Source organism: Ovis canadensis, chromosome 15 (genome assembly GCF_042477335.2).
Source record: "Ovis canadensis isolate MfBH-ARS-UI-01 breed Bighorn chromosome 15, ARS-UI_OviCan_v2, whole genome shotgun sequence".
Lineage (NCBI taxonomy): Eukaryota > Metazoa > Chordata > Mammalia > Artiodactyla > Bovidae > Ovis > Ovis canadensis.
In genome coordinates, this window is record NC_091259.1 from 52,621,354 (window position 1) to 52,646,341 (window position 24,988).

The 24,988-nt window shown below is 39.1% G+C and overlaps 1 protein-coding gene and 1 pseudogene across 1 annotated transcript; both read right to left on the reverse strand.

The window, feature by feature from the left end:
- Window positions 1-345: 345 nt before the first annotated feature.
- On the reverse strand, window positions 346-1,290 carry LOC138420490 (olfactory receptor 5P1-like). The gene has a single exon (XM_069553731.1). The coding sequence runs from the start codon at window positions 1,288-1,290 to the stop codon at window positions 346-348; it is 945 nt and encodes a 314-aa protein (XP_069409832.1).
- A 16,680-nt stretch (window positions 1,291-17,970) lies between these two features.
- LOC138420493 (olfactory receptor 5P1-like) lies at window positions 17,971-18,916 on the reverse strand (annotated as a pseudogene).
- Between the last annotated feature and the right edge of the window lie 6,072 nt (window positions 18,917-24,988).

Consider the following 24,988-nt stretch of genomic DNA (forward strand, 5'->3'; position numbering starts at 1 on the left):
GAACAGATGTGTGTAGCCAAGGGGATGGGGAGTGAGAGAGGGAAGGATTGGGAGTTTGGGATTAGCAAGCAGATGCAAACTAGTAAAAATAGGACTGATAAACAACAAGGTCCTACTGTATAGCCCAGGGAACTATATTCAATATCCTGTGATAAACCATAATGGAAAAGAATATGAGAAAGAATATATATATATGTATCTGTGAGTCTCTCTGCTGCACATCAGAGGTTAACACATTATAAATCAACTATGCTTCAATAAAATTTTAAAGAAGAATTACTGTGTTTTCAATTTAAGCAATTGGTATGCTACCAGTAAACAAAAATTTATAGGTCATCTGAAATGTTAAGAATATATCCTAAGAATATATTCTGACACTTGCTTTCTCAGGGACTTCTTTACGTCTCTGTTCCTCAGACTATAGATGAGAGGGTTCAACATGGGGATCAACACTGTGTAGAACAGAGACAGCACTTTGTTCTGCTCAGTTGAGTAGCTGGATTTGGGCATCACATAAATGAAGGTAATCGTTCCATAGTAGAGAGTGACTGCAGTGAGGTGAGAGGTGCAGGTGGAGAAGGCCTTGTGTCTCCCTTGAGTGGAGCGCATCTTCAGGATGGTGCTGAGGATGCAGGTGTAAGAGAGAGCGATGACAGACACTGTGACCACAATGATGGAGCCAGAAGAGATGGAAGGGATAATTTCAACAGTGGAGACATCTGAGCAGGAAAGTTTCAACAGAGGGGAGAAGTCACAGAAAAAGTGATCTACCTGATTCGGCCCACAGAAAGACAGAGTCAGTAAGCAACTAGCAAATGTCCAAGCATTGACACACCCACCCAGGTAGGATACCCCAACCAGGAGAACACAGACTCTGGAGGACATGTGGGTGGAGTAGAGCAAGGGCAAGCAGATGGCCACATAGCGGTCATAGGCCATGGCAGCCAGCAGGAAGCACTCAGCTGTCCCAAATGTGACCCCAGAACAAAGCTGGGCTTCACAGCCAGCAACTGGGAGGGCCAATCTATGTTTCAGAAGTCCTATAATCATGATAGGTGTGATGGATGTGGAAAACCCAATGTCTACAAAAGCCAAGTGACTAAGAAAGAAGTACATGGGGGTGTGAAGGTGGGAGCAGCTTCTTATTAAAGTGATTATGCTAATATTGCCTATTAAGGTGATGACATAAATGCCTAGAAAGACCACAAAGAGGATGACACAAAGTGTAGGATCTTCTGTTAACCCCAAAAGGATGACCTCTGTCACACTGGTGTGGTTCCCAACCTCCATGTCCTCTGGGAATTGTTCCTGTTGAAGGAAATATGAATGTTCACTCGTTTTATGCTTTCTTCCTACACATTTCCAGTTTTCTTTAGCTGTTCCTGAATTTCTTTGGTTATACCTTGGAGCCATTCATAGTGTTTACTTCCTCTGCCCGGTCTGTAACTATGATGCTGTAGATGATGTTTTGATTTTTTGTTTCTTTGCTTTTTACATAAAGAATGATTCAACCTCACTCTCTGGTGGTCTCAATTTTATTCTCTTATTTATCCACCATTTACTTTAAAACACCTCTTTAACTCTGAATCTTAGAACTCTCTTCTACTATCCAGATGCATAGTTTCAATAATTGTTTGAAAGTCTCCAGTTGAGGATCCAAGAAATACCCTAACTCAGCCTCCTCCAGACCAAACTCATCCCTTCCTTGGACCACTCCTCCTGTGTTCTGAATCTGTGGAATACCACCACAATCCACCCAATCTCTTGTGTCTGAAATATGTGAGTGGTCCTCGTCTTATTCCTCACATTGTACTGCATCTAATAAAATCCTAATGATTTTATCTACCATTTTGTTCCCCATTTATTTATCCATCTCCATACTTCCACTGCTAGTGTCCCTGCTTTAGTTGAGACTGTGTTCATTTTTCCTCTTTATTTTATTCACCTGTTTACCTCCTTGTCTTCATTCTTGTGTCCTTATAATTCACAATATATCTGCCAAGGTGATCTCTTGCTCAAATGAAAGGGTGATACCAAAGGCATGCTTTTAAGACTTTCATGATTTCTCCAGCCTGCAGGAGGAAACCTAACCTCCTTAGCAGAGGACAGTGTACACTTCCTGATGTGTCCCCTGCATAGGACATTTTGCTTGTCTCTCAGGATGTTTCCATCCACACTTGCACTAATCCAACTTCCAGAACTTGTTAGAGTCCCCTCAGTGCACTTTACCCTCTCTGGCCCTCAGTCTTTGCTCTCTCACTTGGATGGCCCTCCAGTCTCCCGCTGTCATTACCCTGGATGACTTCATTCATCCTTAAGATTCATTTATCTGCAAAGCTTTCTTTGCCTTCTAAGGGACAATCAGAAAACTTTCCTTTGTGTTGATATCACACTTTGAAGTTGTCTAGTTTGCCACTGTTTATACCTGGGTTATGGTTTTTGTTGTTGTTTGCATTTTTGCATTTTGCTGCCTCCAATTAATACACATTCTCCTCAACAATGATGCATTTTATCCCTGTGTCACAAATAATAGTGCTTGGGAACAAACTGTGCTAAAGAAAAGCTTGCTAAATAAATTCATGCATGATTTATACAATATAATGAATATACTGTGGGGAACCAGAAATGAATAAAATTTAGGTTCCTTGTAGAGAAGAAAGACATTAAACACATTATTAATGTACAAAAAGTCTGTAAGAGTGGTGTAAGGAAAATAATTGTTTGTGCTGTTTCTAAATGAAAATTGTATAATTACATTGAGGGTGAACACTTGAAAATTAAAAAGAAACATTCCTCTGGAATCTGGCTACTATTACACAAGTTAATTATTACAAACTTGGTAATTTATTCCTATGTATTTTTTCTTCTAATATATTTGGATGGGCTTCCCTGATAGCTCAGTTGGTAAAGAATCTGCCTGCAATGCAGGAGACTCTGGTTGATTTCTGAGTTGGGAGGATCTGCTGGAGAAGAGATCTGCCACCCACTCCAGCATTCTGGCCTGGAGAATTCCATGGACTATATATAGTCCATGGCGTCACAAAGAGTTGAACATGGCTGAGTGAGGTTCACTTCACTTAGATCCCTGGTTTGGGAAGATCCCCTGGAGGAGGGCATGGCAACCCATGCCAGCATTCTTGCTTGGAGAATCCCATGGGCAGAGGAGCCTGGTGTGCTACAGTTCATAGGGTCTCAAAGAGTTGGATATGACTGAAGCGACTGAGCACACATACAATATATTTTAATACAACTTCTATGATATTGTATATGTAAGTTTAATGTCATTATTTTTCTTTGCATTTCATGTAAAAACTGTGTTGTTGCATAGTTACTAAGTTTTGTCTGACACTTTTATGCCCCCATGGACTGTAGCCTGCCATGCTCCTCTGTGCAAGGACTTTTCTAGGCGAGAAAACTGGAGTGGGTTGTCATTTACTTCTCCAGGGGATTTTCCCAACCCAGGGATCTAAACTGTGTCTCCTGCATTGGCTGGCAGATTATTTACCAATGAGCCACCAGGGAAACTCATAAAAAGTTTATCACATTATAATTCCTCACATAATATTTGAGATCTCATGATAATGATGTTACTAGTGATAATGAGTTACTGGATATCATGATAATGAGTTACTAGCCCTTAATTTAATCACCCACTAATTTTGGACACATAGCTGTTCACAACTTTTAACTTAACTGTTGTAATCCCACAAATTGGGTAAAGCATCAGGAGGATAGCATTACAAAACACACATTCCTAGATATATAAGGCATAATTCAAAAGTATATTCTGTGCTCTAATTTGAGTATCCCCATAATTCACAATAAAGAAAATACTGAATCAACATGCTAAACTATCTTCATTTGTTGACTTCTTGGCTGTAGTTTCAGTAAAGAGCTTAGTACCTTCTCATGTTTTGTCACTGTGTTGTGACAAATGCAAAGTTTTTGTGTTTTGAGGTAGTCTTGAGAAAACAGAATTAATGATAAATTATAAGAATAAACAAATTAATACACTCCAGTGCAATATTTTCATGGTTACTAAAGATTGAGTGAAAATTATAAAAGAAAGCTATATTTACCCAATTGATAAGCTAAAAAATAAATAATATCTAAAAAATAAAACATCTCCTTTAGCTTCCTTTAACTTGTGCTTTTAAGAGTCATATAGCATTGACATTTTCTATTCAGTGTTATTGGTTCTAATTTTCATAGAAAATTTTATGTTAACAATATTATTTCAATTCTTAAAGCTTGAAATATTTAACACAAATGATAAATATCAGTACAAATGTCTTCAAAATTCTTAATTTCTAAAAAATTTCTTACTTTAGAATAAGAAAGTATTTAGTGTTCAAGTGCCAGAACTCAGTTCTTTGGCAGAATGAATTGTGAGGTAGAATCTATGGCTCATTAAAGAATGTGTTCTGACTGGTCTACATTAAACACATTTAAATTACTCTAGTGACAAGCAAGCTTACTACCAGGGGTGTTAGCTCTATCATGAAAAATATGTTTTTAGTTTTATCATTTGATCTTCAGTGAGTTTTAATGGCACAAATCATCTCCTTTTGGTATCAAAACACTGACATGCTTGAATACAGCCAGCACACCTCCACTGCCTTCCATTCTCCAAAATTAACATTCATAGAATCTCTGCCCATTCCACCTGTGGCATGCTTTTCCCGTCTGTCACATTTCTCCTCTTAGCCTCTGAACATACTCTCATCTGAGGATTGAGCCAAACACTGAGAAGGATGTGTGCTCTTTGCCTTCTGACTTAAGCAGAGTTAAGGGAGGCCAATCCTGCATTCACTGTGCACACAGTGTGAGCTTCAACCTGTGCTGACAGCAGTCATGGAGACTGGAGACAGAAAACTCAGATGCTCCCAGTGACACTTGCACATGACACTTAAATCTCTCTGACTTCCAGTTTTTTTTTTTTTTAATTTGTAACATGAGAATAATTGTCCCCATATAGCATCTTTGTTGTGAGATAAAAGAAATAACATCTGCAAAGTATTTAAAGGTGTGTGGTCATACATCAGAGCTAAGTAACTATTTTTCATTAAGTAAAAATGAAGAGTGGATAGATTTTCAGTTATTTAAAATATTTATGAGAAGTATAAGATTTCTTTCAACCCATGTCAGAAGATTTTTCACAAATCCAAAAGAAGTCAGGAAGTATAGTATCTGTTGCTTTCTTGGTTCTGGACCATGTCATTCATAGTTATATGCATAATATAACAACTGATTCTTGCCCTTCCCTTCCTCTCTGCTGGCTACCTATGGGTCTTCCTAGAGCTCAGTGGCATCCCATTTATGCTTCCCTATCTGACTCAGGGATTCTGACTCTTCCCAATACTTTCCCTCAACAAATGGGTCACATTTGAAGAATATCAGTGGGCAAAGGGCTAAGAACCTCATAAACCTGAATATCAAGTCATTTCTTCCTTATTTCCTTTTCATAGCTACAGTTACACAAGCTTAGCAGTGGCTTTGCCTGCCAAAGACAATTCACACTTCTCTGGGCTCTCCTGGGAAGGTCTTCTTTGGGTGCCCAGAATGACCATTCTACGGTGAAAATCTTTTTTTTTTCCCCTCTTAATTTTTTTTTTTTAAATTTGAGGGTACTTGCTTTACAACGTTGTATGGTTTCTGGTATACAACAACACAAATCAGCCATAAGTATACATTGTCCCCTCCCTCTTGCACTTCCCTCCCATCCCCTACCCCATCTCACCCCTCTTGGTTATCACGGAGCACTGAGCTGAGGCCCCTGTGTTATACAGCAACTTCCCATTAGCTATCTGCTTTACATACGGTAGTGTATAGGTTTCAATGCTACTCTCTCAATCTGTCCCACCCTCTTTCCTTTGCTGGGTCCACAAGTCTGTTTCTATGTCTGTGTCTCTATTCTCTGCAGTGCAAATATTGCTGAGGCCACAGTTTCCACAGGGGTCATAAAGTTGAGTTTCTCTTATTTTAATTTCTCATTGAAAAAGTAAAAATTTATATTCTCCTTTTAGAGCCAGAATTACTTATGCTGAATTCCAAAGAGAATTTTATAAAGCAGCTGTTTTCCACTTACTTGTATAGCAGTTGTGCACTGAACAGTGTTAACCATTGAATGCACTCCTCCACTTAGAAACACAGTTACATACTTTCTGTGATGATGAGTGTCTTGTGTGTGTATTGGGAGGAAAAGCTCTAATGGAATCCCCCAGGGCTGTTGTTGCTTGCCCCTTTGAGATAAATTCCTCGGACTGTTCTCCAGAAGTGACTCATGAAGCCAGGTATCTCATTAAGGTGGCATAAATGGAAGGTCCATTTCCTAACAAAAGGTATATTTCTGAGGATCCTGATGGAAGCTTGTCCAGAGACCTGGAGGAAAAACTGTCTAAATAGAAATTTGGTGGGCGATGGGGACCAGAGTCAGTGCCACCAGGGCTCTCTGTAGACAAAACAGTTTCTTTAATTGAGAACATCAGGTAGTGGGGAAAGCCCTGGAGTAATATGGGCCAGTTAGCAGAAAGCAAGCGGAAGAAAGCAGAGTCCACTGTTAACCAAAGTATACTAATAGTCCCTGGGCAGGTGCTGGTTAGCAAATTGTTTATTGTCAGTCCAGGTCCAAATAAGAACAGAGGTTGTGGGGAACCATTTGTACTCTTTATAGCAATTTGAGAAAGTAACTTTAAGTGTGTTGACTCCAATAACTTTTTACATGGGTTTATTCTGTTGTATTTTCATTTTTCTTATTTTGTTGGTAGTTCTCCTTTTACTATTTTCCTAACAAGTATTGACCCATGGATACCCAGGGAGAAGTGATCCTTTATTTAAATAGTTTGAGAAATACTAGATATGGCTTTTGTACCCAGGAGACCTGGGGTCAGTTTGAGGTGGATGAGTTGAGTGAAAGTTTTTAACTTCTTTGAGACTCAATTTTATGATCTGTAAAATGGGGTTTAAAACTCACATTTTATAGGCTATTCATGAGATTTCAGAGTTAACATATAATTATCTAGAAAAGTTACCTAAAGTTATTGTTGTGTCTCAAATATGTGACAAATGGAACAAAACTCCTGGATGTGTTACATTTTGCACCTTACTCTATTTTATCCTTAGTCCCAGATACTTCCTCCTTTGAGATTCAAGACATTCCAACTCTGGCATCTGGTACCTAACCCTTATTGATCTCCCTGCTGCTCATCCCCTGAGAAGTTAGCACCTGCATGACCATTTTCCTCTCCATCTCTGTCTTTGTCATGAGCAATGGCAACTTCTAATCTCAACTGACAACTTGATCTCAAATTTCTTCTAATTTCTTGATTCCAATAACTTTTATCCATAGTCTTTTTATGAAACCTGTCATATTCACATCATAAATTTCACTAATTGTCTTTTTTGTTCCACAACTTAAGTGTAAACATATGTGATGACCATGTTAAAGCTTAACCAGCCAAAGGCCATGAGAAATAAACCTATAGTGCAACAGCATCAAGTTTATTGGGTCAGCACAGCAAGGGTGGTGGTCTAGTTGATAAATCGTGTCCGACTCTTTGTAACCCCATGGACTGTAGCCCACCAGGCTCCTCTGTCCATGGGATTCTCCAGGCAAGAATTACTGTAGTGGGTTGCCATTTCCTTCTCCAGGGATTTTCCACACCCAGGGATTGAACCTGGGTCTCCTGAATTGCAGGCAGGATTCTGAGCCAACTGAGCCATCAGGGAGAACTCTCCAAATAATTACCACATGTCTCTTGACAATGAAGAGAAAGTACATGCCTTTGAAAGGTTTGGATTCTTATTGAAGGATACCAAGAAGGGATTAGGTGTCATGGGGTTCAGTTCTGGCCAGTTTGCTGATTTGGTGGTGAGATTAACAGGAGGGACTAATCTGAGGTTGAAAGTTATCATGAAATGATGACAATTTAACATTTTAATGTCTCTTGTATTAGATGGGAAGAGCATTTCAGGTTTGGGTATATTGTTGATAAGAAAGCAATAATTACTGAAAAATTAGATCATTATGTCATTGTTAAAATTGCTGCATAAAAGTTGAAGAAATAATGTTTTCTACTAATCTTTTTGCTAGATTATTCTATGTCCATCCTCCCAGCCTGAAGAATGACAGGGATTTTTTTTTTTCCAGTCCCACAAACTGTGTTTCTCTAGAAAATATTTCACTTCAGTTCAGTCGCTCAGTGGTGTCTGACCCCATGGACTGCAGCACACCAGGCCTCCCTGTCCATCACCAACTACCGGAGTTCACTCAAACTCATGTCCATTGAGTCGGTGATGTGATCCAACCATCTCATCCTCTGTCAGCCTCCTCTCTCACCTCTCATCTTCCCCAGCATCAGGGTCTTTTCAAATGAGTCAGCTCTTTGCATCAGGTGGACAAAATTTTGGAGTTTCAGCCTCAACATCAGTCCTTTCAATTAATATTCAGGACTGATTTCCTTTAATGGAAAGTTTGGAATCTCCTTGCCGTCCAAGGGACTCTTGAGAGTCTTCTCCAACACCACAGTTCAAAAGCATCAATTATTCAGCGCTCAGCTTTCTTCACAGTCTAACTCTCACATCCATACATGACTACTGGAAAAACCATAGCCTTGACTAAACAGATCTTTGTTGGCAAGGTAATGTCTCTGCTTTTTAGTATGCTCTCTAGGTTGGTCATAACTTTTCTTTCAAGGAGTAAGCGTCTTTTAATTTCATGGCTGCAGTCACCATCTGCAGTGGTTTTAGAGCCCCCAAAAATAAAGTCAGCCACTGTTTCCACTGGTTCCCCAATTATTTGCCATGAAGAGATGGGACTGGACACCATGATGTGTGTTTTCTGAATGTTGAACTTTAAGCCAAGTTTTTCACTCTCCGCTTTCACTTTCATCAAGAGGCTCTTTAGATCTTCTTCACTTTTTGTCATAAGAGTGGTGTCATTGGCATATCCGGGGTTACTGATATTTCTCCTGGCAATCTTGATTCCAGCCTGTGCTTCCTCCAGCCCAGTGTTTCTCATAATATACTCTGCATATAAGTTAAATAAGCACAGTGACAATATACAACCTTGATGTATTCCTTTTCCTATTTGGAACCAGTCTGTAGTTCTATGTCCAGTTCAAACTGTTGCTTCCTGACCTGCATACAGATTTCTCAAGAGGCAGGTCAAGTGGTCTGGTATTCCCATCTCTTTCAGAATTTTCCACAGTTTATTGTGATCTACTCAGTCAAAGGCTTTGGCACAGTCAATGAAGCAGAAATAGATGTTTTCCTAGAACTCTTTTGCTTTTTCAATGATCCAGCGGATGTTGGCAATTGGCTTTCTGGTTCCTCTGCCTGTTCTAAAACCAGCTTGAACATCTGGAAGTTCGCAGTTCACATAATGTTGAAGCCTAACTTGGAGAATTTTGAGCATTACTTTACTAGCATGTGACATGAGTGCAATTGTGCAGTAGTTTGAGCATTCTTTGGCATTGCCTTTCTTAGGGATTGGAATGAAAACTGACCTTTTCCAGTCCTGTGGCCACTGCTGAGTTTTCCAAACTTGCTGACATATTGAGTGCAGCACTTTCACAGTATCATCTTTCAAGATTTGAAATAGCTCAACTGGAATTCCATCACCTCCACTAGCTTTGTTTGTAGTGATGCTTCCTAAGGCTCACTTGACTTCACATTCCAGGATGTCTGGCTCTAGGTGAGTGATCACACCATAGTGATTATCTGGGTTGTGAAGATATTTTTTGTATACTTCTGTGTATTCTTGCCACCTCTTCTTAATATCTTCTGTCTCTGTTAGGTCCATACCATTTCTGTCCTTTATTGAGCCCATCTTTGCATGAAATGTTCCCTTGGTATCTCTGATCTTCTTGAAGAGCTATCTGGTCTTTCCCATTCTATTGTTTTCCTCTATTTCTTTGCACTGATCACTGAGGAAAGCTTCATATCTCTCCTTGCTATTCTTTGGAACTCTGCATTCAAATGGAAATATCTTTCCTTTTCTCCTTTGCTTTTGGCTTTGTAAGGCCTCCTCTGACAGCCATTTTGCTTTTTTTGCATTTTTTTTTTTCTTGAGGATGGTCTTGATCCCTCTCTCCTGTACAGTGTCACAAACCTCTGACCATAGTTCATCAGGCACTCTGTCTATCAGATCTAGTCCCTTAAATCTAGTTCTCTCTTCCACTGTATAATTGTAAGGGATTTGACTTAGGTCATACCTGAATGGTCTAGTGGTTTTCCCTACTTTCTTTAAGTCTGAATTTAATTTAAGTCTGAAAATATTTACTTCTCATTGTTTACTAAATTTCAGTTCAGTTCAGTTGCTCAGTCGTGTCCAACTCTTTGTGACCCCATGGACTGCAGCATGCCAGGCTTCCCTGTCCATCACTAACTCCTGGAGCCTGCTCAAACTCATGCCCTTTTAGTTGGTGATGCCATCCAACTAAATTACTACATTTATTGATATAAATTTTTCAAAATATCTGTTTTAACCTTCTTAATATGTGGGCAGAATGTATATCTATATCCCTCTTCACATGTATTATTTGTATAATTAATATTTTACCTTTTCCTTAATTAATAGTTCTATGGACTTTTCAATTTTATTAACCTTTCCAATGAATTAAATTATAAATACATTTTCTCTGTGGGACATGTTTTCTATTTCTTTGATTTATATTTTTTATTCATTACTCATATGTTTTTTTGGCCATGTTGTGTGGCTTGTGGGTCTAACTTCTCCCACTAGGGATTGAACCCATGACCCCAGCAGTGAAAACATGGGTCTTCACCCTGGGCCACCAAGGAATTCCATATGCTTTTTTCTTATTTATTTGTTGTTCCTTTTCAAGCTTCTTGAGATGGAGGCTTACATTTCTACTTTCAGTCTTTCCTTGAGGTTCATTTTCATCCATATCTTGAGTAAAGACAATATATCCCCTCTCTTATCTATAATTTGTCAGCAACCCTGAATGATGTGCTGGCTATTGTGAAGGACAGGTTGTAGTGTCTGGACTGTGTTATAATTCTCTCAAACTTAGTCATTGCATGAAAGTAACACCTTTACCTGTTTAGTCAGTGATACACATTTTCTAGGATTTCCTAGGTTTTGGCAATTAGGAATAAAGCTTCTCTAAATATCTCTATGTAGGTCATTGCGTAGTCATGTATTTTCATTTCTCTTTGACAAAATTTAGGATTGTAATTGCCGTGTGTTATGGTTAGTATATGTTTATAAGATACTGCAAAACTTCTTTTTTCAAAATGGCTGTACCATTTTCATTCCTACCAGGTTTGTATTTAAGTTCTATTTGCTCTGGGTCCTTTCCAGGATTGCTATTGTCAGTTATTTATTTTATTTTTTTTTTAAAAACACCTATTCTAATATGTGGGTAGCATTAAGTCTTTCAATTTAATTTGCACATCCCTTTTGACTGATTGTGTTAAGAATCAATTTGAAGTTCTTCTTAGCTCTATTTCTCTGTTGATGGTCAGTTTGTTTTCATACCTTGGCTATTGTGGAGTAATGCTGCAATAAATGTAGGAGTGCAGATGTCTATTCAAACTCCTCTTTTCATTTCCTTTTTCATATATACCCCAAAGTGGAATTGCTGAATCATATATAGTTCTAATTAAAAAATTTTTTTTTGTACCACTGTGCATTTCAACTAGCAGTCTACAAAGATTTCCTTATCTGCATATTCTTGCCAACACCCGCTATCTCTTATCTTGTTGATAGCCATTCTAAGAGGTGTGAGACAATATTTCATTGTGGTTTTGATTTGCATCACCTTGGTAATTAGCAAAGAGCATGTTTCATGTTACTGTTGGTCATTTGGATGTCTTATTTTATTTCCTTTAAGAATTTTACTTTAAACTTTATTATTTTTGTATTAAAGTATGCTTGATTTATAATGTTGTATTAGTTTTAGGACAGCATAGTGATTCAATATTTTCGTAGATTACATATACATTTAAAGTTATAAAATCTTGACTGTATTTTCCATGCTGTATAGCTTATTTATTTATTTTAAAAATATTATTTCTGTATTTGTTTTTGCTCTGCTGGGTCTTTGTTGCTGTGCATGGGCTTTCTCTAGTTGTGGTGAGCAGGGGCCACCCTTCATTGTGGTGGCTTCTCTTGTTGCAGAGCATGGGCTTTAGGGCTTTATCTAATTGAATGAGTTATAATTTGATACACTGAAAGCCATCTAAGTTTTTTTAAAAAACAATTTTCTTGAGATATAACTTACATATCAACAATTGACTGATTTAAAGAATACAAGTGAATAGTTTATAGACTATTCACAGATATATGCAACAATCACAATGGTCAATTTTAGAACAGTTTCATCACCTGATAAAGAAATCCTACATCCTTTAGAAACACCTCACGCACCCCATTTCTAGAATCTAAACTAGCTTTAATGATTTTTTTACAAATAGATGACAGTGTAAGTAACGTCGTGGGTCTCCTGAGGCTGGGTCATGGGAAACACCACACCTTCATTTTTATTCTCTTGGGACACTTGCTAAAGTCCCAAGACACCATGTGAGAAATTCAGCTACTCTGCTGGTAAGACCATAGAGAGAGATTCTAACAGTTACGGAGAATGAGAGGCTGTTAAGCCATCCCGCCAAGATGCCAAGCATCTGAGTGAAGCTACCTGGACTCTTGAGACGTGACCAGATGCCACTTGAATATCACCTAGTGACTCTTATTAATGCATGTGGGGCTGGTGAAGTGACTCACAATATAATACAATAAAATGGCTTTGAGTGACCAGTCATGCAGTCATAGATAAGCTACATATTACTTTTCTTCAGCTAATAAATGATATACCATTCACACTCACCAAATAATCTCAACCCCCAAACTCCAGAGTTCTAAACTCCTTTTAATTTTAACCTCTCACACTAATACATCAGCAAGTCCTTTTTGAATCTTTACCTAAGTGAAAGTGAGAATTGCTCAGTGGTGTTCAACTCTTTGCTGCCTCATGGACTATACTACATGGAATTCTCCAGGCCAGAATACTGGAGTGGGTAGCCTTTTCCTTCTCTAGGGCATCTTCCCAACCCAGGGATCGAACCCAGGTCTCCTGCATTGCAGGCAGATTCTATACCAGCTGGGCCACTACAGAAGCCCAAGAATATTGGAGTGGAGAGTCTATCCCTACTCCAGTTGATCTTTCTGACTCAGGAATCAAACTGAGGTCTCCTGTATTGCAGCCAGAAACATATAGCTTAGGTAAAGAGGGCTTCCCTTGTGGCTCAGCTGGTAAAAAATTTGGCTGCAATGTGGGAGACCTGGGTTCAATCCAGGGGTTGGGAAGATCCCCTGGAAAAGGGAAAGGTTACCCACTCTAGTATTCTGGCCTGGAGAATTCCATGGACTGGATAAACCATGGGGTCACAAAGAGTCAGACATGACTGAGCGACTTTCACTTTCTGCTTATGCAGTGTTGTTCTTCACAGAAACTATGCTGAATAGGTGAATTCCTCTCCAGCAAAACTGCAACCACCCTAGTACAATGCAGCAGCATCTCAGATCTTAACTAATAACTTCAGTGCCTCCTGTTCCCCCTTCTCCCTCTTATGATTAACAACAAGAATGATCTTTAAAAAACATTCACATTGGAACTATTTAAAAAACATTTAATGGCTTTCCATTCCTTTTATAGTGAAATTCAAATATTTTTCCCTGGTCAGTGGAGCACCGCATGATTGACTCTCTGTGTATCTCTCTCCCCCTGGTTTGCCACAGCCTCTTTATTTCTTGAGCTTCTCAGAATCTTTGCATGTGCTGTTTTCTGTCTGCACCTTTCTCTCCAGTATCCATGTCAATGTGTCTTTCTTATCTTTCAACATTCTATTCAACTGTTACTTCCTCCAAGTGGCCTTCCCTGTCATACTCACTAAGAATTCACCACCCATACCAGCAGTTACCTTTTATAAGTCATAGCAACCCAACTGATTTGTGTCTTCCACCCACTAATGTGTTCTACATTTATAATGTTTATTTATTCCCTACTGTCTCTGCCACTAAAATCTAAGCTACATGAGAACTCTGCTCTATTACACATTATATCTCTGTTCATTTATCAAAATATCTTCAGTGCTTACTCAGTTTCTAGAGTATAATAAGAGCTCAACTAGTGTTTTTGAAATAAATGAATGAATGACTATCCCATCTGCTGTGCTGTGTTTTGTCGCTTAGTCCTGTCCAACTCTTTGTGACACCATGGACTGTAACCCTCCAGGCTTCTCTGTCCATGAGGATTCTCTAGGAAGAATACTGGAGTGGGTAGCCTATTCTTTTTCCAGGAGATCTTCCTGACCAAAGAATCGAACCGAGGTCTCCTGCATTGCAGGCAGATTCTTTACCAGCTGAGCTACCAGGGAAGCCTGACTATCCCATATCTACATGTAAAATAACCAAAAAAGCCTTGATTAAATATTCCTCTTGTAGTTGGAGGTCACCATGGCAGGGAATTATCAATGTTTGGGGCCACCTCTTTAACTCTTCCCTAGAATTACCATAATAAATATGCCAAGACATATCTATAAATATTAACAGATCTGAAAATTGTTTGTCACATAATTCCCAATTAGCAATGCTCACGTGATAACTCAGGTAAGCTGCAAAACACACTGACCTCTGAACTATGGGTCCAAAATGCCCAGAGGGAAGCTAGTCTTGTATTCAGGATTTGAGAGTTCACATAATCAAAGCTCCAGAAATCATGTGAGTCATATGCACTTAGGATTTTTACACGACAATTGCAACTGCTATTTATGAAAAATTCAGTATTCTATTAATGCCTCAAAAGAGACTCAAAGCAAGTAATAATTCTGACTTCTAACTCAATTAAAACACATGCCTGAAAGAGTGCAGCCATGTGTTGCTGTGTTTAGAACCTGACAAGATCAAATGGAAGCCTGTAAACATGAATAACCTCACTTTGAGAGACCTTTTCATATGTTATGATGATGAACTGAATAGTTATTAATGACCCAATAGAATTCTAATAATATGCCAGTAATTTCATTCTTTTATGGTCATTTATGGAACCTTGTGTGGGTTCCATAGCCACATAGCAGGGGGTGGAATGTGACATAATAGAAATACCTGAGGTCTCTACCCCCAGTTCCTAACACAGGCCTCTAAACTCTTGTAATTTCCTGAATGACAGGGGTGCTAGAAGCATCTTTTGCTCAAATATTTGTTCTTTAAACCTGGTTCCTGACACACGGCTCCTGAATCCATTGGAACCTCCTAGGTGATAGGAGGGTCTTTGTTTGAATGAGAAGACCCTCGGTGGGATTCTGTACAGCTTCTGGGTGAGGACTGGTCACCAAAAAGATCAAACCATGATTAGAAGCTTGGAACTTTATGTTCACATGTGTTTCTGCAGTGAGGCTGGAGTGATTGGAGACTTTTTACATAGCCTCTATAAAGCTCCTAAACTATGAGGTGGAGAGCTTCCAATTTGGTCAACAGATTCACGTGCTAGAAGGCTTATACACTCCAAATTATACATTTTAGCTTCCTGGTGATAGAAACTCCTGCCCTGGAGACCCTTCCAGACGTGGTGTGGTGTGTCTCTCCATCTGACTGTTCATTTATCCTTTATAATATCTTTTATGTTAAACTGGTAAATGTAAGCAGATGCTTCAGAGAATTTTGTTGAGTCATTCTAGCAAACTATCATACCTGGAAGAGGCCTGTGGCAATCCTTGACTTTGTAGCCAAGTTGGACAAAAGTGTGGGGACCTTGGGGACCCATTACTTGCAATTGGTGTCAGAAGGGAGGGCAGAGTTGTGGAACTGAGCCTTAAGCCTGTGAAGTCTGACCCTACCTCCAGGCAGTTAGTGTCACAATTGAATGAAAGAATAAAGCATCAGTTTGATGTCTGGATACTTAGAACATACCAGTATTCCAGCTGGTTGGTATGGGGGGAAAAGACCACAAAGTTGGTGTCAAGAGTGTTGTGGTTAGATAAATTTTTCTTTATCCATTATTTGATCATTTCACATGTTTAATTTATCCTTGTTTCATTTAGCCTTTGTATGTTTCCACTTAATTTTGCAATTTTATGATAGATACTCTACATTTTAACTTCAGTCTCTCTGTCATGTCTGACTCTTTGCAACTCCATGGACTGCAGCACACCAGGCTTCCCTGTCCATGACCAACTCCTGGAGCTTGCTCAAACTCATATCCATTGAGTCAGTGATGCCATCCAACCATCTCATCCTCTGTTGTCCCCTTCTCATGCCTTCAATCTTTCCCAGCATCAGGGTTTTTTCCAGTAAGTCAGTTCTTTGCATTATGTGGCCAAATTATTGGAACTCCAACTTCAGCATGAGTCCTTCCAATGAATATTTAGGACTGATTTCCGTTAGGATTTACTGGTTTGATCTCCTAGCTGTCCAAGGGACTCTCAAGAGTCTTCTCCAATACCACAGTTCAAAAGCCTCAATACTTAGCAGAATTAACTTAGCAATGTATTATAAATAATATCCCATTTGCTTCTTTCTATGTTTCCCAATCCTTACTTGTTTCACCCCGTTATACTGAGTCAAGGACTTTTATAATCTGTCTCGATTTCAGATGGTCTAAAAAGTTGTCTCAGTATTTACATTGAGTTGGGAGCTCCTGAACTCCAGAAAAGTCCCTCTTCTTCCTTCCGGTCTCATGGTGATGATGTAAATGAGGGTAGATTATTATGTAAGTTTTACATTTACCACAATCTTTGGCAGCACTTCTAGTTTAATTAATGGGTATTAATTTTTTATACATCTATGTTATGGAACCATGAATGCTGCTAGCATATTAATTGCAGTGCTTAGATTTCAGATACCCTTTTAAACTTCTACAGCTAAGGAAAGCTACATTACGCCAAATGGGAATATTCGTAACATGTCCTCAAATATCATTAGAAGAAAGTGTTAGTCACTCAGTCATGTCCAGCTCTTTACAAGTCCATGGATGGTAGGCTGCCAGGCTCCTCTGTCTACGTGATTCTCCAGGCAAGAATACTGGAGTGGGTTGAATTCCATTCTCCAGAGGATCTTCCCATCACAGGGATTGAACCCAGGTCTCCTTCATTGCAGGCAGATTCTCTACCATCTGAGCTAAATATGGTTAGACTTCCAGTCAAATTATGTAATTGTGGTGTCCAGACCTTAATTTCTATAGATATAAACCAATCAGGTTTCCCATTCTCATCCTTGTTTTTGGAGTCTTCACAATCTAGACTAACTTGATAGTAGAGTTTGTTCAGAAGACTGATTTAAAAAAACAGCTTTAGGTTTGCTTGTCCTATTCAAATCCTCTAGATCAGTAGCTGTGCTAAAGAAATGCATAGAATCCAGGGACTTGATTCCAAGTGAATCAGAGACTTGAGTCCATATCTCTCAAGACAAGCTATTAAATATCTCTGAGACTCAGCAGTTTCATCTGTAAAACTGAGGTAAATTGTTAATAATTAGCATCATGAGATTTCTGTAAGAATTAAATGAAGAAACATAGTGCTTTGGACTCAGACTTTCTTGATTCAGAGACTGATTGCACAACTTTCTAGCTGCATCATTCTGGGCATCTACTTAACCTGTGTACCAGATAATTTATTTGTCAAATAGAAATAATAGAACTGCGACTATATGGTTTTTATGTGAAATAAGCCAGCTAATATACCATTGTGCTAGAATAGGGCCTGGCATATTATAAGTAGAAATTATTGTTTGCTAAATAAATTAAAGTCCTAGGCATCTAAAGGTGTTAATACATAATAGTGAAAATAATTGCTATCATTATTACTAATTCCAAGATGCCTACCAGCTGGTATAAGTGTATACAACTGAGAATAAGAAGTATTATGATTTCAATTTAAGCACCTAGTAAAGCAGTATTTAGTAGGTCCTAAGTGTGATACTGGTAAACAAAAATTTATAGGTCATCAGAAATGTTAAGAACAAATCCAAAGAATATATTCTGACACTTGCCTTTCTCAGGGCCTCCTTTACGTCTCTGTTCCTCAGACTGTAGATGAGGGGGTTCAGCATGGGGATCACCACTGTGTAGAATACAGACAGCACTTTGTTCTGGTCAATTGAGTAGGTGGATTTGGGCATCACATAAATGAAGGTAATCGTTCCATAGTAGAGAGTGACTGCGGTGAGGTGAGAGGTGCAGGTGGAGAAGGCCTTGTGTCTCCCTTGAGTGGAGCGCATCTTCAGGATGGTGCTGAGGATGCAGATGTAAGAGAGAGCGATGACAGACACTGTGACCACAATGATGGAGCCAGAAGAGATGGAAGGGATAATTTCAGTAGTGGAGACATCTGAGCAGGAAAGTTTCAACAGAGGGGAGAAGTCACAGAAAAAGTGGTCTACCTGATTTGGCCCACAGAAAGACAGAGTCAGTAAGCAACTAGTAAATGTGCAAGCATTGACACACCCACCCAGGTAGGAAGCCCCCACCAAGAGAACACAGACTCTGGGGGACATGTGGGTGGAGTAGAGCAGGGGCAAGCAGATGGCCACATAGCGGTCATAGGCCATGGAAGCCAGCAGGAAGCACTCAGCTGACCCAAACATGACTACAAAACACAGCTGAGCTTCACAGCCAGCAGCAGTGATGGTCACTCCTTGTCTCAGGAATCCTATAAGCAACATAGGTGTGACGGATGTGGTACACCCACTGTCCACAAAAGCCAAATGACTTAGAAAATGGTACATAGGGGTGTGAAGCTGGGAACAGGTTCTTATTAGAATAATTATGCTGATATTGCCTACTAAGGTGACAGCATAGATTCCTAGAAATACCACAAAAAAGATGACACAAAGTGTAGGATCCTCTGTTAACCCCAAAAGGATGAATTCTGTCGCACTTGTGAGGTTTCCAAACTTCATGTCCTCTGGGAGTTGCTCCTGTTGAGGGAAATTTTAAAATTGATTTAAAAAATATTTTCATTCTACACATTCTTGGTTTTCTTTGGTTATTCATTACACTTATTCATATTATTTTCTCCCTCTGCCTAGCTGTAAATATGGTGCTCTACAGGATTCCTTTGTCCCTTTACACAAAAGAAGAATGATTCAACCTCACTCTCTGGGAACTCAGTAATTTTCTTTTATTTATCTAATGTTTATTCTAAAACCCCTTTCCAAACTTTATTTGTAGAAAGATCTGTCTCCCAAGATCCAGGTCTATAGTTTCAGTCATCTTGGAAGTCTTCAGTTAGAAATCCCACAAATACCTCAAACTCAGCCTCCCCCAGACCAAACTCATCCCTTCATTAGACCATTCCTCCTGTCCTGTGTTTGTGGAATCCACAATCCACACGATTGCTCATGTCTGAAACATGGAAGTTGAAAGGCTATTGCTGAACCATGAAAGATGCTGGGATTCTTGGCCTCTGGAGGAGAAGTCAATTTGGGATCAGAGACAAGGCTTGACCATTCAGAGTTTTTGCGTAATAAAGTTTTATTAAAGTATAAAAGAGACAGAGAAAGCTTCTGACACAGACATCGGAAAGGGTCATAAAGAATGCCCCCCTGCTAGTCTTTAGCCAGATGTTATATAGCTACTAGCAGTCTGCTAGTTAGAGAATGGAAATGTCTCAAAACTCAGAGACTGGCACCAGGCCCCTCACCCACAACATGCATTGAGATAACATTGGCACCAGGTGGGTCATCCTAGGCCATAAAATGATTTAAGATGTCTACTCTGACATCTAAGGTGTAATCAGATAAATTCATGTCATAAAATGACATGAATCTTGAAGAAAGGCAGATTTCCATGCAAATGTATAGTTTCATTAACATAGATTAGGAGAACAATGTATGATATATTGGTTTGCCAAGTCAGTTCTGAGCCTTTAGGCGGAACCGACTTGAAGACAGTCTAGGGTAAATACATAGTACATTAACATAGCTTAAGACAAACATTTCCATGAGAAAAATGCATTGGTTAGCTCAAAGTTTGAGAAAAGTTAAGTTCAGGTGGAACCAGGTGTCATTATGGCAACAAAGAATTTTAAGATAAACCTCTTTTTAAATTTGTATGGAGATGGGGAAAAATATAGCACTAGTATGTTTCCTTCTGCCACTTAAGAGAGAAAAAATGTCTGAACTTGTAGCCTATTTCCTCCATTTGGAGACCCTTGGCCTTTCAGCCTGTTATCCTCTCAAAGTGATCCTAGTCTTCTTCCTCTCATTGTACCACATCTAATAAAATCCTATTGATACTATCTACAATTTAGCTCTCCAATTTATTGATCCATTCCTATATTTCCACTGCTAGCATCCCTACTGTAGGTGAGGCCCTGCTCATTTTTCTCTTTTATTTTATTCATCTGTTTGCCTCGTTGTCTTCATTCTTGCGCCATTATAATTCACGGTACATCTGCCAAAGTAATCTCTTGCTGAAGTAGAACGGTGACGCCAAAGTGATCCTTTCAAGTCTGTCATGATTTCTTAGGCCTCCGAGATGAGCCTACCCTCCTTAGCACAGCACAGTGTATGCTTTCTGTATCACCTGCATATGACTCTCTGCTTCTCTCTCAGGATGTTTCCATCCAGCACTTGCACTAATCCAACCTTTTTGAACTGTTCAGTCTCCTCCGTTCATCTGTCTTATTTGGCCTTTAATCCTTGTTCTCCCACTTGGATGGCCCCCAACTTTCCACTATCGTTACCTTGAGTGACTTCTACTCCTCCTCCAAGTTCATTTCTCTACAAAATCTACTCTGACATCTAAGGTGTAATTAGATAAATTTCTTTTGTGTTGACCTCATGCTTTGAAGATGGTTAGATTGTGTTTCTTTGTACTAAATTATGGGATTTTGTTTTGTTCTTTGCTTGCGTATATTTTATTCCTCCCAATTAATACATAGTCTCCTCAAAATGGTGTTTATTCCTGTATCACAAATAACTAGTGTTTGGGACTAATATGTGCTGGAGAAAACCTGTTACTAGAATTTATGCATGACTTGTATAACGCATATGCCAGGTGGAATATACTTCCCAACTCCTTTGTACAATGTTTATGGAGCTTCATATTCTACCCTTAGTTACTTTTTGAAATGTATCTCCCTATATACTTCTTTGCTAATGTTAGGTAGTTAGAATAGGAAAAGGAGTCCAGAATGGTGGTGGCTAAAAGACAAGGAAGAGAAAAGCTCATGAAAATAGAACAAAGGAAGGTCCGAGGACCAGAGTGAAAACCTCAGGTGGAACAAACAGCACTCCTGCCTAGCCCAGTTTACATAGGGAAGGCCCAGGGGAAGGAGGAAAAAACACATAAAAAGAGGAGCCAAAAGGCCAGGGTCTCTCTGAATCGCTCTCTCACTCTCACATGCTCTCTTTCGCTCTTGCGTTCTCTCTCTCTCTTTTCTCTCCATGTCTTTTGGGTCGGCATATCTCGAGGATGTATTTTCCTTTATTTTCTAAATAAAACTGAGCTGTAACACGGACCTGTAACCCTGGTCCTTCCAAGAGCTGGTCCCTCGCTTCAAATTTTTGTTGTGATGAGACAGAACCAAGGAAATTACACACTCCCATGACATCTACTTTTATGCTTTTAAGAGTCATGTTAACCCAACCCTGCAATAATTGATTCAGTGTTATAGTTTCTAATTTTCATAGAAAGACAGTTTTCTAACAGCATTATTTCAGTTAAGGTTTGAAACATTTACCATAAATGATAAATATAAGTACCAAATATCTTCACAATTCTTAATTTATTAAAAATTCCATACTTTAGAATATGAACATTTAGGGTTTCCAGTGGTGGGGCTTCAACAGAATGAATTGTGAGGTATTATGAACCAACAGCTGAGAACCTACAGATCATTAAAGAATGTGTTCCAGCTTTTTGATTGATTTTCCTTAAGTGCACTTAAATTACTCTAGTGACAGGCAAGGTTATTGCCAGGGGTGTTAATTCTATGAATTCTATGTTAAAAAAGAAAAAGAAGTTTTTGGTTTCTCGATTGCTCTCTATGAGTCTAATGGCACAAACCATCTCCTTTCAGAGTTTAATGACACAAACCATCTCCTTTCAGTGACAAAGCAATGAAACTTGAATAGAGCCAGCACACCTCCACTGCCTCCCCTTTACCAAAATTAACATTCATAGATCCGTTGCCCATTCCACCTGTGGCATACTTTCCAGAGCCCTTGCAATCCTGCTCTCAGCTTCTGAACACACTCTCAGTTGAAGACTGAGCCAGGCACCGAGCAGCATGCATGCTCTTTGCCTTCTGACTCAAGTGGAGACGATCCTGCATTCACTGTGCACACAGTGTGAGCTTCAGTCTGTGCTGACAGCAGTCATAGAGACCAGAGATGGAAATTTCAGAGCCTCCCAGTGGCCAATTATTTTCACTTGTACATGACACTTGAATCTCTCTGACTTCCAGTATATTTTTTTATTTGTAAAATGGAAATCATTGTCCCCATATAATATCTTTGTTGTGAGATTAAAAGAAATGATATCTGCAAAGTATTTAAAGGTGTTTTGTCATACATCAGAGCTAAATGTTTTTCATTAAACAAAAATAAATAGTGGATAGATTTTCAATTAGTTAAAATTTTTATGAGAAGTATAATATAAGTTTTCTTTGAACACATCAGGAGATTTTCCACAAATCCAAAAAAAGTCAGGAAGTATAGGATCTGATGGTTTCTTAGTTCTGGACCATGTCATTAATAATCATGTGCATAATATGACAACTGATTCTTGCCCTTCCCTTCTTCTCCACTGACTGCCTAGGGATCTTTCTAGAGCTCTGTGGCATCCCATTCATGCTTCAGATTCTGACTCTCCCCAATCCTTTCCTTCAATGATTGGGTCATATTGGTGGATAATTAGGGGTTTTAGGGCAAAGAGCCGCATGCAACCTGATTGATTATCAGGTGGTTTCTCCTGGTTTCCTTTTCATAGCTGCAGTTACACAAGCTTAGCAGCAGCTTGGCTGCCACAGACCATCCACATTTCTCTGGGATCTCCTGGGAAGTCTGCTTTGTATGTCTGGAATGACCTTTCTGCAGTACATATCTTTTTTTCCCCTTAAAAAAAGTTAGTTTTTAATTAGAGGATAGTTGCTTTACAATGTTATGTCGGTTTCTTGCAAACAACCTTTTGAATCAGCCATACATATACATACAACCCCTCCCTCTTGAACCTTCCTCCCACTTCCTACCCCATCTCACCCCTCTAGGTTATCACAGAGCACCAATCTGAGCTACCTGTGTTATACAGCAACTTCTCACTAGCTTTCTATTTTACATATGGTAGTGTTTATGTTTCAGTGCTACTCTCTCAATTCACCCCACCCTCAATTTCCCTCTATGTCCACACGTCTGTTCTCCATGTCTGTGTCTCTAGTCCCTGTAGTGTAAACCTTGCTAAGGCCACAGTTTCCTCAGGGGTCACAAAACAAAGTTGTTGAGTTTCTTTTATTTTTCATCTCTCATTGAACAAACAAAAAACTTAAATTATTTGAATAAAATCCATGATTACTGCACTCACCTTTTAGAGCCAGATTTGCTGTTGCTGAATTTCAAAGAGAATTTTAGAAAGCAGACATTTTCCACTTACTTTTACAGCAGTTGTGCACTGACTACCTGACAATATTAACAAGAAATGCTCTCCTCCATTTAAGAACATAGTTGCATACATTCTGTGATAGGATCTTTTCTGTGTGCTGGGAGGAAAACATAGGCTGTAATAGAATCCCCTAAGGCTGTTGATGCTTGCCCCTTTGAGATAAATTCCAGAAGTGACTCATGGAGCCGGGTTTCTCATTAAGGTGGCATAAATGGAAGGTCCAGTTCCTAACAAGAGGTATATTTCTGAGGATCCTGATGGAAGGTTTGTCCAGAGACCTGGAGGAAAAACTGTCGAAATAGAAATTTGGTGGGCAATGGGGACCAGAGTCAATGTCACCAGGGCTCCAATTTCCTCTCTGTAGACAAAACAGTTTCTTTAATTGAGAACATCAGGTAGTGGAGAAAGCCCTGGAGTAATATGAGTCAGTTAGCAGAAGGTAAGTAGAAGAAAGTGGAGTCCACTGTTATTCAAACTATACTAATAGTCCCTGGGCAGGTGCTGGCTGGCAAACTATTGTCAGTCCAGGTCCAAATAAGAACAGAGGTTGTGGGGAACCATTTGTACTCTTTATAGCAATTTGAGAAGGTAACTTTAACTGTGTTGACTCCAATAACTTTTTTACATGGGTTTATTCTGCTGTATTTTAGTTTTTCTTATTTTGTTAGTAGTTCTCATTTTACTATTTTCCTAACAAGTATTGACCCATGGACACACAGGGGGAAGTGATCCTTCATTTAAATATTTGAGAAACACTAGATATGGCTTTTGTACCCAGGAGACTTGGGGTCAGTTTGAGGTGGATGAATTGAGTGAAAGTTTTTAACTTCTTTGAGGCTCAGTTTTATGATCTGTAAAATGGGGTTTAAAACTCACATTTTATAGGCTATTCATGAGATTTCAGAGTTAACATATAATTATCTAGAAAAGTTACCTAAAGTTATTGTTGTGTCTCAAATATGTGACAAATGGAATGAAGCTCCTGGATATGTTACATTTTGCACCTTACTCTATTTTATCCTTAGTCCCAGATACTTCCTCCTTTGAGATTCAAGACATTCCAACTCTGGCACCTCTGGCACCTCTGGCACCTAACCCTAATTGATCTCCCTGCTGCTCATCCCCTGAGAATTTAGCACCTGCGTGACCATTTTCCTTTCCATCTCTGTCTTTGTCATTAGCAATGGCAACTTCTAATCATTTGAATATCTCAACTGACAACTTGATCTCAAATTTCTTTTACTTTCTTGATTCCAATAACTTTTATCCATAGTCTCTTTATGAAACCTGTCATATTCACATCATAAATTTCACTGTCTTTTTTGTTCCACAACTTAAGTGTAAACATGTGTAATAACCATGTTAAAGCT